At 39.9% G+C, this 19,600-nt stretch overlaps 1 protein-coding gene across 2 annotated transcripts in view; it reads left to right on the forward strand.

The window, feature by feature from the left end:
* Positions 1 to 19,600, forward strand: part of ADGRA1 (adhesion G protein-coupled receptor A1) — a 305,286-nt gene that overhangs the window by 160,122 nt on the left and 125,564 nt on the right. For both annotated transcript variants that reach the window (XM_028729853.2, XM_077930406.1), the window contains one exon: positions 2,769 to 2,972. In XM_028729853.2, the coding sequence (XP_028585686.2) occupies positions 2,769 to 2,972 (204 nt within the window). The remainder of the gene's footprint in view (positions 1 to 2,768; positions 2,973 to 19,600) is intronic.

The raw sequence follows: 19,600 nt of genomic DNA on the forward strand, positions 1-19,600 counted from the left end.
AGAACTTAACTGACCTCACAGTCCTTTCACACAAAAACTACTACTGACTACCTTTCTTCATTTAAATAGCCTAATTTAAGTGAGAAGAGTAGTTTTGTTGCTGCTGCTGCTGCTGCTAAACAATTTAGAGTCACAAACCTTTGCAAGTCTACTGCAAATCACCCAGAAAACAAACAGTAGGTTTGCTTTCTGCCCACTCCTGCCTTTAACCAGTTGTTTTAAACCAGTGGTTCCCAATTTGTAGTCTGCAGACTCCAGGGGTCTGTGATACATACCCAGCAACTGTCCAGGACATCCCATTTTGCAGGGCACCCAAAAACATGCAAGTCATTAGACCCACACAGGAGTGGCTTGATTTTGTGCTGAGACATGATGGAGGATATGGTGACACCATTCACATAACAAGAACTACCACAGAGATATCAACATTTTCAAAAGTAGGGAGTCCGTGGCTTGGCTTTTGGAAAACAGGGGGTCTGCAGTACTTAGCTATTTGGGAACCACTGATCTAAACTAATAGTTTGCCCTTTTTACTGTTTTTGAATTATTAGAACACACTTTCCCCTAATAAGATGAATCAAATAATAAAGTGATAGTTCAGAATAAAAGCCTTCCAAACCTCAGTTTCTGTTAGAACAGAAAGCATTTCTTGGATTGCATTGCTTAGGAGAACCATACTTAGGATTTCTAGCTAGTTGTATACGTCAGAATAGTAGTAAAGACATAACTGATGCCATATGGCCGTAGCAGAGGATCCCTAATCAGATTTAGTTTTGCATTTAGAAGTCAGTTCTTATCTCTGACTACCATGTTTCATGTTACAGCAGCAGATGTTCAGCGAGACTTGACGATAACATGCAAAAACAAATTCTGATCTAGAAGACGTCCTTTGGATGCCAATATATGAAACAACAAATTGGAAACCTAGATAGTTTATCTATTGGAGTCTGCCTTTCACACATCAAAGGAAAGGAAAAACAGGAGTCCTTAGAGCACCTTTCCTGAATGAGCTTCCCATAGTTTGTGCTGTGCTTTTCACATAATAGGGAAGGGCATGTCAATCTCTGACTTTTGTCTTCTGGGTTTCTAAGGGTTTTCCTGTTGTTATTCTGTCTCTCGCAGCTACAGTAAACCTACCATTAAAATTATGGACTGGTCATTTCTTCGTCAGAGGGCAAACGGGCAAATTTAGCAGGGGATCAAATACTTTCCCCCCTCACTGTGCATACTGAACAAGAAGTAGCAAGGATACCTAAAATTAGTGGAATGTCTTCAAGTGGTCAGCAACTTCTTAAAAAGTCTACATTTTGTCATCCAATCTAGTTGAAACAAGAACCTTCTCCTTTAGCTCTGCTAGCTGATGCTTGTGATGTGGCTGGCCTGTGATCATTATTGTGGTCTTCTAAAATCACATGGTTCTGTTCTGTCACCTTCTCTTCCCAAGATATCTCTCTTATCCTTGATGATAGTTGGCTTTTGTACTGTGATATACTTCATTGATGCCGGGAGTACCTGGCTGTATCTCTGCTATTTGGAAGGCTCTCTATTATCTGGAAAATCTGCCCTACTGGGAACTATTGGTACAGCTGATTCACCTTGCATTCCCCTTTCATATTTGCACTTGTTTTTGAAGTCAGTAAATGATTTTCTTTCCTGCTGCAATGTGTGTCCAGCCAGAACTAACGCACAAAAAGTGGAACAGAGGCACCTTAATGTTGCTTGATGTTGTATATGTAGTATGCATATATGACGAAGTTATCCAGAAGTTGATGTTGATATGATAGTAAATGTTTTTAGATGTCAAGTACCACAGGTCATTTTTCTTCTTCTTGTTTAAGGGTATCTATCTCCCTTTGTGGACAATTAGGCAGACTGCTTCTTTGTCTTGATCCTACTTAGCCATTCTTTATGTCCCCCCCCCCCTTCTGTAGGCAAATTAGCGTACAGTCAACTTCAACTTGTAAATAAAGCTGTAGACTTCTCTGTGTAGTCTCGTACAATACCAAACAACTGCTGTTCATTTTGGAGGCTAGCCAGCAGCAATTAAGCAAAATGCATCACTGAGACAGTGCTAGCCTCCGTTTCTCTCTGAATATGAAAAGACCATATCTTCTTGAAGATGTAAATGATTCCAGCTAATGAAACTGTAAATATTTTTTTGACCAGTCCTGTCACTTCACCTCCTCTGTCACCGTTAATCGGTACTTTACATCATGGAACACTAAGAAATGTGTCTTGATTCAGGGAGACCATCCATTTGGCTGTAGATGCTCTAGAGAAACTTGAACTATTCCTTCCTTGACCACATTTAGTTGCCATAGTAATATGATATGAATTATTACTGCCATAGCACTGCGAGAAAAAAATTGCCAATCTGAATTCCTGCACATTTCCCATTCATTTCCAAGGTGGTGAGCATCTGACCGTAGGAATCTTGTTAAAACAAACAACTAATGACTGTTAAAATACAATTACTCCAGTTAATATCATTCTTCTCTGTAAAGATAAAATTTAAGAAATGTGTTAGGTCCTAGTACATTTAAAAAAGAAGAAGATCCTTGTACGTTTTTAAAAATTAAAAATAGTGTTGCAAGCCTACAAGTTATGTAACTTTATGGGTGCACATGAATGGTGTTTTGTGATGCATTATGTATGTGTGTTTGTGTGTATAGTACAGCATATGCAAATACGTAATGTAGATTTTATACAAGTTATTGCCTGTAAAAATATGTTAAAACTACACCAGCTCCTCCAATTTGTTTTGACAGGTTTCTCTTAATATTGCTCTGGAGGCCTTTATGATCAAGCCATCTAGCTTCATGGGGATGACTTGCACTGCCTTCCAGAAAATATCTGCAGATCCAGACAGGTCACTGAGCCGCAACACAGGGAACAGGGAGACAGACCAACGTTTGAATTTTAAGTGCAATGCTGGCAGTCATAGTGCCTCTGTGGTTAATTTCTCTCCAATGGTAAGTGGTATAACCAATGAATACACTGAATTTATACATAAAATAGTTTGCATTTTGCACTGAAAGCAGCATTTGGAGCAATGAGGATAAGTGATCTGAAATGATGAATTGAACTTCCTTCTGGTTTTGCAAGTGCATTGGCAATATTTCTTACAGAACTGTGTGCGTCGATTTAAGGACACACCCCTAATGCTTGATGTTGAATCCTAAATGTTGCATTGGTTGAATGGTGAGAACAATGAAAATAGTGTGAAAGCATGTGGGACTTTTTGTGGTATGAAAGTAAACTGGACTGAAATGCCATCAAACCTATGGCCTCCAGCAAAAATAGTTGCAGGCATTCTGATCCTGGCCCAGGGACAAGGTGGACCAAAGCTGATTAAATCCATCTAAGTCTAATTTATGGAGTAAATGTATGGTTTACTCAGGGTTCACTTGATCTATTAGTAGTAGTAATATTGAATAAATATATTTGCTTTTGTCTCAAGTTTATGATTTTGCCAAAGGATGTAGGTATATATTGAATGTATGTAGGAATCAGGATTATCTTCCCTTTACTAGAAAGCAGAAGTATATAAAAGCATCCAGATATTGAAAAAGAGTTGCTAGTTGTGAGAGGATTTGCTGCTGTTTGTTCAGCTGTGATTAGGAATTGTTTTATGTAATTTCCTGTTTGTTATGTACTGTTTCCTTAATGATGTATATTGAATGTTTATATGAGGCACTTTGAAAAAAATTGCAAAAGGGGGTTCATCATATATTCAGATGATTTGAGCAATGCTAGACAAGTGACAAAAAAATATTAAACCATGTTTGGAAAGGCACTTCTATTTTATGAAATGTAGCGAATAATATTAGCAGTTCTGTTACTATCTATCTATCATCTATCTATCTATCTATCTATCTATCTATCTATCTATCTATCTATCTATCTATCATCTATCTATCTATCATCATCTATCTATCTATCATCTATCTATCTATCTATCTATCTATCTATCTATCTATCTATCTATCATCTATCTATCTATCTATCTATCTATCTATCTATCTATCTATCATCTATCATCTATCTATCTATCAACTATCTATCTATCTATCTATCTATCATCTATCTATCTATCTATCTATCTATCTATCTATCATCTATCATCTATCTATCTATCTATATCTATGGGGCCTGAAATAATCTAAGAAAGCAAACAGACACGAGTTCCTTAGTGGGATGTATTATTTGTATTGAATAATGAAGCAGAACAATTAGATTCTGATCCAGTGCTAAATAGAATTTTGCATTTGGTTGAGCATGTTATTGAATTTAGAGTGTTCCAAGTTGAAGTTCTTGTTATCCTTGAACGGAATCTTATTTTAATAGGCTTAGTTTTTGAAGTTTTGAAGTATTCTGTGTATTATAGAACATTTCCCAAGCAAATGTTGAAAAGCTGGTTCTGGAACTCCTCAAAATCTTTAAATGTGGTCATCCCTCCTTTACCCTTCTGTGCTTTTCAGTTTCTGAGAGAAATGTGGCGCCCGTTGTTTCAGTGATTACTTTTTAAAAACCCATCTGAAAAGCCACATCTCAGCATTGCGGGATGTGCCATAATAGAACAGCTCTTAACAAGTGAAATACTGCATATATTTTCTGTAATCTTTTAGAAAGTATTCAAAATGGTCCTGTTTTTGAGGAGGATGGATTCTGTCCTATCCTTCCTACTGATGTTTCTTCATGCTAGTTCAGTTGAATGCAATCTTGGATTAAGATTTTATTTTAATCAACCCTGTGGCACAATGGGCCAATACATCTGGCTGTTTAACCAGGAGGTTGGAGGCTAGAGCCCACACAGAGATGGCTGTGGGCAGGATTTGTGCATTGCAAGGGGTTGGACTAGATGACCCTCAGGGTCCCTTCCAATTCTCCAATTCTGTGATTCACTCCATACCTCCCAGGGTTGTTGTGGGGATTAGATGAAGGGGGGGGGGAACCATGTACATCACCTTGAGAAAAAGGTGGGATGCAAATGAAAAAAGGGGGGGGGGAGGAAATGTATTTAAAAAGCAAGCCAACCCCCATGCATGTTAAAAACAAGGAAACATTTTATGTCAGGTGCTGTAGGCCCTACTTGGCTTTAGGCAAAGGCAGTGAGGATGGAGGCCCAGTAACATGGCTGAGCACACAGCACTCTAGTTTGGAGGTGGCACTGCAGTCTCTTCCCCATTATACCAGTATCCTTCATTCTCATGTTGCTGTTGCAGGAGGAAATCTTCCCATTTTAGGAGATTGTCCATGTGCCACGTTAAATGGTTTCACTGGTGCCAGGGACTATAGGAGTAAAACAGAGAGAAGGTGGGGATGATCTAGCACTGTGTTGGATGTTCTTTCCACTTTTCTCTCTGCTGCGACCTTGTTCTTCAAGCAAGCCACAGAGGCCAATGCCAACCAGCCAGCCAGGGAATTGTGCCATCTCATTTCTAAGTGCTGTTGTGTGTTGTAACCAGAGCAAAACATTTGTTCATATTTTTCAGGTACAGAAAATTAACATTTTCTCCAAATATGTTTGCTTGCCAAGTACTGATGCCTCTTTCTTTTTCTTATGACAAAGCAAAAATGGAAAACAAGTGATTAGATTCCCTTCCTACCCAAGACCATGCCTGGCATCTTATCTTAACCTATGGCAGAACATTTTGTTTGAAAAAAAACTTGGCAGTATATCGCTATATAAAGAGCTTTAGCAAAGTTTAATCTTTTCTTCCGTGTTTTTGCCCATGTTTGTTGAAAACGTCCAAGCCAATATTTTTGGCCAGGCTTGGATTGTCATGACTTGTTTCAGTGAACTAAATATTTTGCAGGTGAAATTTTCAGAAAAGTACAACAGAAAGCCCTTTTTTTGGTTCCATAATTGAAAAGGTAAAGTTTAATTCAGAATATTCAGTTAAACTGGAATCCATGTTATGCCTTGCTGCTATAGCAGGTCTTCTTAAAGTACGTGAAACAGTTATGTTTGCATAATTTCATAATTCATTGATTTTCTAACTGTTCTCATTGGGGTGGGGGGGTGGGGCGACGACGACAAGGCCGTTGCCTGCATCCATTTATCTCAAAGTCACCACACATGCAAAATTAGTTTTATCAAAATACCGAATTAGTAAAATCTTTATTATTTCCTTATCATAAAACCAAAACCAAAGGAAAACTAAAGCTGCATAAAAAGAAAATGAAAAGTGGCAGAAAGGGCAAATGTTTGTTTCAGTAACAAAGTATTCCTTTTGTTGGCGATCCGTGTGAAAGCTCTGAGCTGCATTTATTGAAAAACAGAAACAAAAACTTTTACACAATAGTTTCCCATTGTGGGGGAGATGATTCTGACATTGTTATATGCTTCTTGGAAGACTTCTTCAACTAAATACCTGCAAGTGGCAATGGCTACTTATCTGATCCAGGGTGGGTGGCAGTTGTGGCCCATCACAGGCTTCCTCCGATTTCCCCAGAGCTGATAAAATGTCTCTTTTGCAGCTGCCCTTTAGATCCATGCCTGGCCGGCTGCTATGGATGGTGGGATATTCTGCCTAAACCATAAAATTTGAACTGCCCAATCAGGGGCAGGCAGGTGGGCGGAGCCAGGGCAGCAGTCTGGAGTGTGGAATTCTTCACTCTGGTCCATAGGTTTATGATGAGGCTGCCACTTTGCTGAAGCTAAGCAGGGGTGGGGGTGGGCAGTGTCCGGATGGAAAACCCCCTGGGAACTGCCACCCTTAGTCCTAAAGCCATCATGAGGAAAGCGTGCTTAACCCCAAACCTTGTTCCCACTTTATAAGCCATGTTTTATGAAGCCTCAAATGATTATCCAAGCCAGGAAACAGATGGTATGCCAAATTTTCTACTTACAAGGTACTCTATGAAGGAATTTGCTCAGGCAGGCACATTATGTGACCCATGAGAGCAGCCAAATAACCAGACCGTGCAACGGTGGTGGGATAAAATCAGGCTAAATCTTATTGACAGCAGCAGGCAAGGCAAGGGTTGGCATGGCTTTGGGTCCCAAGGATCAGTTCATCATTCCACAAGCCCATGTTGATGGAATGGATCTGCTGGGTTTGGATCTCTTCAAACCTGTATGATGGGAGTTGGCTAGTGTTGAACCTTGCCATGGTGCAAGCCAAGCAAGAAGCGAAGAAGAAGAGTTTGGATTTGATATCCCGCTTTATCACTACCCGAAGGAGTCTCAAAGCAGCTAACATTCTCCTTTCCCCTTCCTCCCCCACAACAAACACTCTGTGAGGTGAGTGGGGCTGAGAGACTTCAAAGAAGTGTGACTAGCCCAAGGTCACCCAGCAGCTGCATGTGGAGGAGTGGAGATGCGAACCCGGTTCCCCAGATTACAAGTCCACCCCTCTTAACCACTACACCACACTGGCAAGCAAGTTCTCACTGGGGTATCAGGGTGCAGATTCCAACCAGGTAAATACCAAACCGACACTTGGATTTGCCATGGTCAATCCTCCCCTCAGGCTCCTTATGGGCCACCCCCCAATACTATGTTGATCCTGACCAATGTTCATTTCTGATCTCATACAAACAATGTTCTTCCGCCTAACAAAGAAAAGCCATAATTTCACTGAGGGAAAGGCAGAAAAAACCCAATGAAGTGCCAATCAGGTTGAGAAGAAGGGGGAATCATTTCCAGCCCTGTAAACCAGCGACCCAGCATTGCTCAGTGAAGGTTCTAACCCGAGGGTGGGTGGGAAGGAAGCTTTCATAGCAAACTGGCTGTGAGCTCTAGAGGAAGCAACCTTATATAGGCTTTCCCCTCCCCTCAGCAGAAAGGGCTCATGGGGCAGCTTTTTCTCATGAGCCCATCACTCAGAGAAGATACTGGGCAAAACCTTGCCCACTATTTTGCTGCAGTCTATGGGCCCCAGCACCACCAGGCAAAAGCGCCCCATGCTTATTGGGCACAGGACAGTGCTAAAAGGGGAAAATATTTGTTCCAGAGCACATTTTTAAAGCAGCATATGCAGCATTACCATCAGACCCACACTATGCCACATTATGGGACATAAATATATGTCCCGTGAGTTTTCTGAGAACACATTCAGCAGGCTAAATTAGCACCAGTATTTTATATGCTCAGGTATCATAACAGTTGACAGATGAGTGAAGCTGAGCAAAAAATGAAATGACTGAAGTGTATTTTATTATACTCTAAAATATTAGCACTGTTAGTGACTTCTGAGCAAACCAGTATAACCCAAGTTATTTCATGCCATTCCCTGTGCCAGCAGCCTTAGATCTTTCTACTTATGCCTCTGTAACAGCTCCCTTGTGCAATATTGAAACAATGGGATAGTGTAATCTATTGGTAAAATACTGCTGTGAAGACAAACACACACACATACACATACACATACACATACACACAGAGTAATTCGGTAAACATTGTGTGTGCAGGATCAGGGCCTGTGCTGTGACCTAGTCTGCTCCTTGAAGGTAGAAGGGATTTCTAGGCTTAGGTTTTGATATCCTTCTTTTTGGTTAGGGTGGATCCTTAACTCTCAACCTCTTTTAAGCTCCAGGTACAGCTAGTGTACATTTGAAAACCTTTCCTACTTAATAATATGAAGACATAAAGCACAGAAACAATGCATCCGTGGTTAAGTTGTCTGGCATACTTAGTTATTTATTCTAGACTTATTTTACCTTGCAAGTGTAGTAGGCTGTACCAATATTGGATGTGTAAGACAGAGCAGAGTGCAGCGCAGTTTTCATTTCTACACAATTGCAGATATGGATCTTTGGATTATGGCCTAGAATTTCTATGACTGTATCTATTAGAGAGAAGGCCTTACTTACAGTCTTATTTTCAGGCTGGCTTGATATTCAAACTTTAAAACAGTGTATTGACTTTTTATGATTCAAAATTAAAGTGCAACACTGGTTCTCAGCTGCCACGTTAATTAAGTCATGCCCCTTTTTTGCCCTTAAACATTCAAGTAGCAATAAAATTAAATTCAAAAATAATACAAACATGTAGGCATGCATAGTACTGTTTTTAAAGGGTTTGATCCTAATAATCATGAGACCATTTCTCCTCCCCTGGAATAATAATAATAATAATAATAATAATAATAATAATAATAATAATAATAATAATAATAATAGCACGCCCATCTGGCTAGGTTTCCCCAGCCACTCTGGGCAGTTTCCAACAGAACATTAAAAACACGACAAAAGATCAAACATTAAAAACTTCCCTAACCAGGACTAAACTAGGCTTCCTAATGTCTCTTTTAATCTGTATTTTTTAAAAAGCTCATATTGACCGCCAGGTTGTGGGCTCACAGGAAAGTTGTGGGGTATGGCTGCAAGATTGCAGGTGAAAGGGAAATCAGTGAAAAGTGTGGATCCCCCTTGCTCGAGCAGAAGCACCTTTTTGCTTGCACTAGATGTTGTTGGATCCCAGCCATATTCTCATCAATTTTCTGTAGGGTTCTGCTTTGTGCTTTCTGCATAAATTTATAAAACCAGTTCAGCTTGAAACATTCGCTATAAAGACGTCTCTTGTAATGCAGCTTGACAAATCAAAAGCACATTTTCACAGTGGAAAAAGAAACCATTAATAGCAATAGAACTGAAAACTCAAAAAAAGGAATGTATGCATTTCTTGGCTTTAATTTTAACTACTGTGAGATACATGGTCTGGAAGAATAGGCCATGCTTGGCTTTTAAAGAATTCATGTGATGGTTCACTCACCTTGGTCTGATATGGCCTATCAAAAGAAAAGTAAGACTTTTCCTTTCCCACTCACTGAGACCTGCCTGAAATTATGTCCAGCATTTCCTTCCTTATATATTTATTGTTGTTTACTCATTTAGTCGTGTCTGACTCTTTGTGACCCCATGGAACAGAGCACGCCAGGCACTCCTGTCTTCCACTGCCTCCCGTGGTTTGGTCGAACTCATGCTGGTAGCTTCGAGAATAATAAATAATAATAAATAATAAATTTTATTTATATCCCGCCCTCCCCAGCCGAAGCCGGGCTCAGGGCGGCTAACAACACTAAAACAGTGCAACATTATAAAAACATTATAAAAATTAATTAAAATACAAATTGATGGCAACCATAAACTAAAGTTTTGTAAGGATTGCCAAAGGAGGGATAGTGAACACTATCTAACCATCTCGTCCTCTGTTGTCCCCTTCTCCTTGTGCCCCCAATCTGTCCCAACATCAGGGTCTTTTCCAGGGAGTCTTTTCTTCTCATGTGGTAGCCAAAGTATTGGAGCCTCAGCTTCAGGATCTGTCCTTCCAGTGAGCACTCAGGGCTGATATCCTTAAGGATGGATAGGTTTGATCTTCTTGCAGTCCATGGGACTCTCAAGAGTCTCCTCCAGCACCATAATTCAAAAGCATCAATTCTTCGGCGATCAGCCTTCTTTATGGTCCAGCTCTCACTTCCATACATCACTACTGGGAAAACCATAGCTTTAACTATACAGACCTTTGTTGGCAAGGTGATGTCTCTGATTTTTAAGATGCTATCTAGGTTTGTTATTTATTTTCTCCCAAGAAGCAGGCATCTTTTAATTTCTTGACTGCTATCACCATCTGCAGTGATCATGGAGCCCAAGAAAGTAAAATCTCTCACTGCCTCCATTTCTTCCCCTTCTATTTGCCAGGAGGTGATGGGACCAGTGGCCATGATCTTCGTTTTTTTTTATGTTGAGCTTCAAACCATATTTTGCGCTCTCCTCTTTCACCCTCATTAAAGGGTTCTTTAATTCCTCCTCACTTTCTGCCATCAAGGTTGTGTCATCTGCATATCTGAGGTTGTTGATATTTCTTCCAACAATCTTAATTCCAACTTGGGATTCATCCAGCCCAGCCTTTTGCATGATGAATTTTGCATATAAGTCAAATATGCAGGGAGACAATATACAGCCTTGTCATACTCCTTTCCCAATTTTGAACCAATCAGTTGTTCCATATCCAGTTCAAACTGTAGCTTCTTGTCCCACATAGAGATTTCCTTACATATACCAGAGCAGTAAATGTAAAGGACCCCTGGATGGTTAAGTCCAGTCAAAGGCAATTATGGGGTGGGGCGCTCATCTCACATTTCTGGCTGAGGGAGCTTGTGTGTGTCCCCAGACAGCTTTCTCGTTCATGCAGATGTCAAAGAGAAAAATAACTACCAAACTTTTAGAAGACATCTAAAGGCAGCCCTGTTTAGGGAAGCTTTTAATTTTTAATAGGTTATTGTATTTTAGTGTTTTGTTGGAAGCTGCCCAGAGTGGCTGGGGAAACCCAGCCAGATGGGCGGGGTATAAATAATAAATTATTATTATTATGCAATGCGGCTGGGATGAATAAGCCACTACTGGTGCAAGGAGGACCGTGATGAGTGCCAGAGCACATGGAAACACCATTTACCTTCCTGCCGCAGCGGTACCTATTTATCTACTTGCACTGGCGTGCTTTTGAACTGCAGAGTACAAATATTCAAATGCTGATGCTAAATTTATATTTCATCTATAAATGTGATGAGCAGGAAGGGTACATTTTTAAAGTTCTCAAGTTCCAAAATCCAACTGGACAGTACATTTTGGTTGCTTCTAATAAAGTTAACAAAACGTTATGCAATTCAATTGTCTGCTATCTTCTCCCACACTGGCTTTGCTTAACATTCTTTAGGGACACAAGGAAGCCTCCATGATGGTTGGCTATGGAACTTTTCAACCAGTTTTAGTAGGCTATGGTTTTGCTGCAATTCAGCTGTTCGTTCATATTAAGTTTAACTTAGGGACAGCTCAGTAATAACATTGACACTGCAAAAATATGTAGACTTCTGTCCTTTAGTACACTTGCTTTTCTTTGACATATCGTTACCTCAGACCTCAGAACTATTGTCTATTTTTTATATATATATCCCTAGTTAGAAGCCATGTATATATCATACATATGCTGAATTTAGAAATATCAGTACGGTGTTACGTTGAAGGAAAATTATTTAATCTTTTCAGGCTGATATATTTCCTGCAAGCTTGTAGCCACGCACAAATGTTTTTTAGTATTGAGCTGACCTACGCAAATGATATTAGTATTGATTTTATCTCTCAGTAGTAATCACATGTCTAATAATAACAGACAGAGATTTTGTGGAGACACAGGCACCTTGCCTCGTTTCATTGTATTTGTCTCTCTCCGCTTAGATGTTTGCTTTATATATTGAAATAAGACCTTATCGTGGGTGACTGTATGACATTATACAAAACAATATAGAGGTATCAAGGCCAGCTCTGCCTTTGCATCAGTGACAAAATTCTTATTAATGTTGAGGATCCACAGTATGTTTGTCAATCACATAGGTGCTGCACTGCTGCAATGCTTCAAAATATATCATGTTTACAAGGTCTAAGGGTACCGTAATCCCGCTTATGTCCATAGTGATCTCTTTCTCTGGTGCCTAGTTATGGTCACCTATGGCTTTACAAACTCTGCACAGTTTGCAGTTAAGCAAGAATGGTGGCGTTCTCCACCTACTTTACATTTGTTAGTGGATATAAAAGCTGCTGTACTATCAAAGAAAGAGCCAGAAAGCATGAACTAGAATAAAGGGCTTTTTGCAGCTCATTGTATTTAACAAACCTCCATAACGCATGAATGATAACTGCAGTACTATTTTTCCACCCTAATGAAACGAGGCATGTTGAACTATGAAGTGTCAGTGAGATGTCAACATATGGGAGCCAACACACTTCTTAAAATTAAATACATTTTTAAAAGTGATGAACTAGTGTTCAAATTTCACTGCAGAGTGTGTTGTTCCCCCCCCCCCCCCCAGTCAAGTAATGAGCCTATGGAAATACGGGAGAAACTGTGGCCGCTGTGTCATATTTGTATTCTGCACTGTAGTGTGCAACTATCTTATTTATAAATTCACACACACGGGATAGGCAATGATCTGCCTAAAGAAGTCACTTCACTGAAATGATGTAATGCACTCCAAAATTGCTTTGCATTCTAAATAAGCAAAGCTCTTTTCATCAGTTTTCGCTTTATTCATTGGTAGTATATTCAGCCCTGCAGCAGAACTTTTTGTGCCTCTGTCAGGGGATTCACTTGATGCAAAGTGCATTACTCTGTTGTGGCATGCACAGTTCCTTGGAGTAATTACTATAACCACACCATCCTTCAAATAATTCCATTCATATCTCTGTTTGCTTGAGGTTAGACGAGTGGTTCCCCATTGGCTAACTGCTGCAGACCCCCTGTTTTTCAAAACACAACCCTTGGAGCCCCTACTTTTGAAAAAATTGATATCTCTTTTGTATATATCAACAGTTATATTGATACCTCTGTTGATACCTCTACTGTTGTTTTTGTTATGTGAATTATGCTATGGACTCCCTGGGTGGGTTACGCAGAGCTCCTTGGATTCACAGACCACCAGCTGGGTACCACTGGGTTAGAACATAGCCCAGCCTTCTAAAAAGGCTGCTGCTTAGTACAAAGAGTAATTGAGGGTATTCAGTTCTGCTTTCAATTCTCATCCAGCTACTTAATGCAAAATAGCATGACCTCTAGTAACTATCAAATCATGCTGGTCAATGAAAAAGAACGACAGACTTCCTACTTAATGTACAGTTAATCATATACATGTTTACTCAAAACCAAGCCCTACTTTATTCAATGGGGCTTATTCCCAAGTAAGTAGGAATAGGATTTCAGCCTTATTTATTTATTTTGGAGTTGACATCCTTCCACACTGTTAAAGGCCTCAGGGCAATTCTTAACATAATATAAGCAACCAATAAAGCACATTTTGAAACTCAGTATCCAGATACATCAAAACTAAAAACACCAATATCTTCGGAACTTCATGGGCTTTAATATGATATGTCACATGATGGACTTTAAATTTTAAAGTTAAGTTACAAAATTTTAAATTTTAGGAAGTGATTTTAGGGGTTTTTTTTTAGAAATTTTAAAAAATCTTTTTAAAATGTATTGATTATTTAATATTTCTAAGAGCTACCTGAAAAATTTCTTCTTGGGATCTCAATGGGATCACACACATACACTCACACACAGTGTACATACATGTCTGCCTTAGTGGATTCTATTTAGGATAAATGGGTCTTCTTGGAGTAAAATATAACAGAATAAACAAGACTTCAACTATAATATCAGTTGCTTTGGGCATATCTTTAGAAAGGTATTCAATTAAAAGGTGTCTGAGAAACTAGTCAGGCTTTTCTTTTAAAAATGTGTTCCAAAGGAGTGATAGCTTGCTATCACGTGATAGAATTAATGCTTTGAAAGAACTCTTGTTAGTACTTCATTTCATGAAGTACAACAAAATGCATATCAAACAAAATTGGATGATATGAGGTAAAGAAGTTGGATCACTTGATATGGAACGACCCATTTAAGGGTTTGCATCCTGTGCTAGTTCCACTCAGACCAGACCCACTGAAGATTATGGACGTGTGTAACTTAGATCTATTAATATCAATGGGTCTACTCTGAGTAGGCCTTAGTTAGATGCAACCCAGTGAATCTGACAATTTAATAGAGGATTGTGAAATCCCAGCTTTTATGTACACCACCCTGATTTACCTCTTTAAAAGTCGCAGTGTACTTTTCATATACAACGCCACATTGATTTCATAAAACTTGTTACGATATTCTTAATCCATTGATTTTGCTGTCTCTTCGTAATTCAAAATATTGTGTTAAGACTTGTATCATTTGCGCTAATGTAAAAGCTGCTTGCAAGATTTCCCCAAATGCATTATCCAGGTGATTTATTTATCATGAGGCAAGAAAGCTAAATTGCAAAACTCCTTCATGTGCAATGTGATGGTAAATAATAGCCCATATTCTAATTAAGAAAAATTTGATAATAAACATGCTGACATTGTAACAGTTAATAATGCAGTAGATTAGCTTTTAGAACATGCATTTCGAGTAAAATTAATGGTATCTATTGTAATATTGCACAAACAGGATCAATAGTAATGCAAGAGTCTTCAGATAACTCTCTCTGATTGAAAGTTTTCCCAGGGCAAGGATTTAAGTTGCAAAATGAATATGCAGGTTCACAACCAAATTTTAGATGCCATTCAGCTCCTTTGTATGCTGATGAGCTGATGGAAAGAAATGATTGGGCCATTGACTGAAGACCAAATCTCTCTTACACACACACACACACACACACACACACACACACACACACACACACCTTGATATCTGCGCCACACATTGAGAAAGGGCTCCTTTTTAATGGAGGGGGGCATCTCTTTATTTTGCTTAATGCTGAAAATGTAAAATAGTGGTACCCTATAACAACTGCTGCAGGTAAAACAAAGGCTAGGCTTTCCCCCTGAATCTAGTTTACTATGTGAAGGGTTGGTTGGTTGGTTGTTGTTTTTGTATGGAGGAGCTGCAATTATTATTATTATTATTATTATTATTATTATTATTATTATTATTATATTCATACCCCACCTTTTTCCCTGATGGGACACAAGGCGACTTACAGATAAAAACAAGAATTGGTAAAAACAGAAAAAACCAATTATTAGTATGTCTAGAGACAATGGATGAAACAAACACCATTAGCTGTACTGCTGGGTAAGTGTTTAATGGTTATTGTATTTGTATTTAAAAACCAATACAAATTTGTTTAAAGAAATCAATTGAACAGTAATAGAATTTAAGCCATATCCAAATATAAAATCTCTTTAAAACATACCAGTCATCACAATAAAACAGCACGGCACTGGACCTTTGACTAGAAGCTGTCAATTCCCAACAGCTTGTTGGAACAAGAAAGTCTTCACCTCCCAGCAGAAGTACAGCAAAGAGGGAGCCAGTCTAGCTTCTCTAGGGAGGGAGTTCCAAAGCCTGGGGGCAGCCACTGAGAAGTCTCTCTCCCGCATCCTCGCCTGCAGTGTTAAATGGTACAGCACTAATGGGGACTAGATCTTGGTGTGTGGAGGTGGTGAAGAAGAGAAGATTGCTAATTGGTGGGGGGAAGAGAGGCAATCTAGATGAACCTTTGACAAGCTCCGCACTCCCTGCCACCCCCAATGTTTTGCATTGCAGCAGCAGTGTTGATTGGGACTGGTAGGAATTATAGTCCAAGACACCAGGAAGGCATCACATTGGCTAAAGCTGATGTAGGCATTTTGCCTTCTGCAGTGGAAAGGGTAACATTGGTTGTGATAGGCCCCACATTAATGCAAGAATAATTGCCCCAGCTCTGTCTTTATAAGGCAGGGGTAAGGGGCATGTGGCCTTACAAATGTTGTTAGTCTTCAACATTCGTCAGCCCCAGTCAGCATGGCCAATGGTCCAAGAGGAAGGGAGTCAGTTCAACAACATCTGGAGGGCCACACATTCCCCATCCAGGGCTGGATTTAGGTTTGATGAAGGCCTAAGCTACTGAAGGTAATGGGGCCCTTTATACGTCCAGCTGTCCTTAGTCAACAACAATTTGTCACTGTTTCTTGTGTTGAATATATGCTATATGATAATTTTTGGACCTGAACAACAAAAAACACTGTTGCTGAATGTAGGTTTTATTTTATTTGTTTTTTATCTTATATTTTGGAAATGTACATCCAGTTTTTCCCCCTTTAATTTTTTTCTGGGCCCCCAAGAGAGTGGGGCCCTAAGCTATAGCTTGTTATCTTATACATAATCCCACCACTGTCCCCATTCCTAATGTAATGGGGGAATATTCCATTACTTGAGTCACACATCCTAGGGTTAAGCAGATTCTGTGCATGTACATTTCTAAGCGTTCCCTAAAACCCTCAGATCTTTAGAAGGAGGAGGTATGATATGGGGAAAGGGGCTTAAAATGTATTGTGTCAGCAAAATGCATTTTCTGCACTTTGAATAAATTGAGATTGAAAACTCTAAACTGCAGTATTGGAGCTGGAGATGTGCATTGTCTAGAAAATTAACTAGACTAGAATTAGAAATGAAATATAAAGTACTTTGCCCATATTGCCCTTTTTATGCTATTAATTTAAAATGAGCACTTACTAGGTTTTTTTATTTAATGCTGTGTTTATGGTACTTTCTTTCCAAGTGCTAGAAATGAAGGTGCTTTGGTTGTTGATAAATATAGACCCCTGAGTCTGTGTGTAACTGCGAAAATCTATATCATCACCAGTCTTTAATGAATCGAACCTGCTATCAAAGAAAGTATTCTTAGATGTTTGCTACCATTAATCCCTGTAATGGATTTTTAAAAAGACCTCCCTGTGCAGCAAGAACACGAGTGGAGGGTGCATTTACCACTTGCTCTAAATCTAAAGCAGACTGCAGGCTATGAATTATGGATAGACAAGATAGCAATGAATTGTGTTCCTTTACTATAAATAGATTACAACCCCTCAGACCAAAAGTTTGATGAACCAGAACTAGAAAAAAAACACACAGTGGCTAATCTCAATGTGTGCAGGTCATACATTTGGGGTAGCAGCTGTCTGGAATACGCTTCAGTGACCACCATATGCTGCCATTTTAAGAGGTAAAGTAAAGAGCAGGCCAAGCAGCCTACCTCCAAAAACAACTGTTATGTGGGACAATCAATTAATTTAGTGCCCCACTACCCCAAATTTCTTTCTTTCTCTGCCTTCCTCCCATGCATTGTTCATCTCCCTCTTGCCCAGCTCTGTCTACCATTTCACATCTTTCTCCCACCCTTCATCTTTCTTTCTCTCTGTCCTGCCACTGTCCTGCACCCTCTTCTCTTCTGAGCTCCTTCGTCTCACTTTTCCTTTTCGTTCATCTGTTTCCTTCTCTCAGTTCCCTCCAGCTGTAGCTGCTGCGTCTTTCCCCAACCATATTCCTCAACCAGGAACCTTTGGAGGCTTGCCCAGTGAGTCCCGGTTGCAGTGAGTTTCAAGGTGAAGGGACCTGGGCGAATCAGACGCACGTGTGCACACATGCTGCTGCAAATTGCAGAATAACATCGCTAATCCAGATTGTGCAATTAAAATAAACCTGTTTTATTTATTTGGAATTAAATGAGGCCTGGATAATAGTCGGATTATGGCATTACAGTGGTACCTCGGGTTAAGTACTTAATTCGTTCCGGAGGTCCGTTCTTAACCTGAAACTGTTCTTAACCTGAAACACCACTTTAGCTAATGGGGCCTCCCACGGCTGCCGGAGCACGATTTCTGTTATCATCCTGAAGCAAAGTTCTTAACCTGAAGCACTATTTCTGGGTTAGCGGAGTCTGTAACCTGAAGCGTATGTAACCCGAGGTACCACTGTATTTCACTCTGCATAGGTGTGAGGCCAAAATCACATGTGCTTCTGGAATGTTTCCCTCCTTCAGTTAATGCACCTTGCCACCACAATTCTCAGGTTATGCTTCCGCGCTCCATTATATGTCATACTCCTGGCAGCAAAGTGTGGAAAGCCACTGCCCTGCTTGCCGACCCTGGATGCTCACCCATACTCGTGGAGCTTGTGTTGTGGAGCACGGGTGCAGATCTGCTCTCCTGCACTGCAGCATGGCAGGGCTGCAGAGGGACACTGGAGTGGCTGTGCTGGTGTGCCTGTGGAGCCCAAACATCACTACTACCTGGTACGTGACCACAACACAGCTGTCAGGAGGAGGGATCCATTGCCCTCATCCCACTGTGCCAGCCGCTTTTGCCCATAGTGCCCTAGGGCTAGAGGCCAGTTCCTCTGGAGACCACAGAGGGAGACGAGAATAGGAGATGGTCCTTTGGTGCTCATGGAAAAGGAGGAGCAATTGGCTAACAGTGACCAAAGACACATTTCCACACCATAAAGGGTGCTGAGTGATTCAAATGGATGAGCGACTGATATGCCATTTCCAATTGTGTGTTCCACGGTGCAGCAGGGAATAGGGGGTGACTAAAAATGCCTTTCAGGTATATCATATCTGTTCACAGATGGCAAAAAAAAAAAAGCCAGGAAGGTTGAAACAAGATTTAAATCCACCTTCCTGCATGTCCATCAATCAAATGTGTGTGGGGGGGGGGGGGGACTGACAGAAAAGCGTTTAAAGCTGCATTTCTGTCTTTCATTTGGCACTAATTATGCTTCTACTATTAAGGTGCTATGTTGCAGATGCATACAAGGTCATACTTTTGTTTTTAAATAACTGGTGTTTTGCATGGAAATTACAGTGTATAAAGAATATTCGCATCCAGGCAGCAAATTTTCAGGTAGAGACTCAGCTTCATTTAAAGCATGACAGTCGTAGTTCCATTCTTCTTATGTCAAAACCTGACAAGGGCATTACATTTTGTATTGATTTTAGCAACATTGCTACTATGTCAAAATGTGAAGCCTAACCAATGCACCTTGCTGACAAGTTATTGGACAAAGCAGAAAAACAAAAATTATACCATTCTTGTGTCTAACACACTCTAGCAAAACCCATTTCCCACATACTCTAAAACAGGGTTTTGTTACTCTTCTGAAAGCTGAACTCCTGTATTCTCAAGGCTAATAGTCTACAAGGCCCTTGACAATTCCTTTTACTATTGTTTGTCTTGCTTTGAAAGAAATATATTTTACTCCCAGAAGTAAACACAATGGACTCAAGGAAATCTGGAGTGTAAAGGG

Source organism: Podarcis muralis, chromosome 6 (assembly GCF_964188315.1).
Source record: "Podarcis muralis chromosome 6, rPodMur119.hap1.1, whole genome shotgun sequence".
Lineage (NCBI taxonomy): Eukaryota > Metazoa > Chordata > Lepidosauria > Squamata > Lacertidae > Podarcis > Podarcis muralis.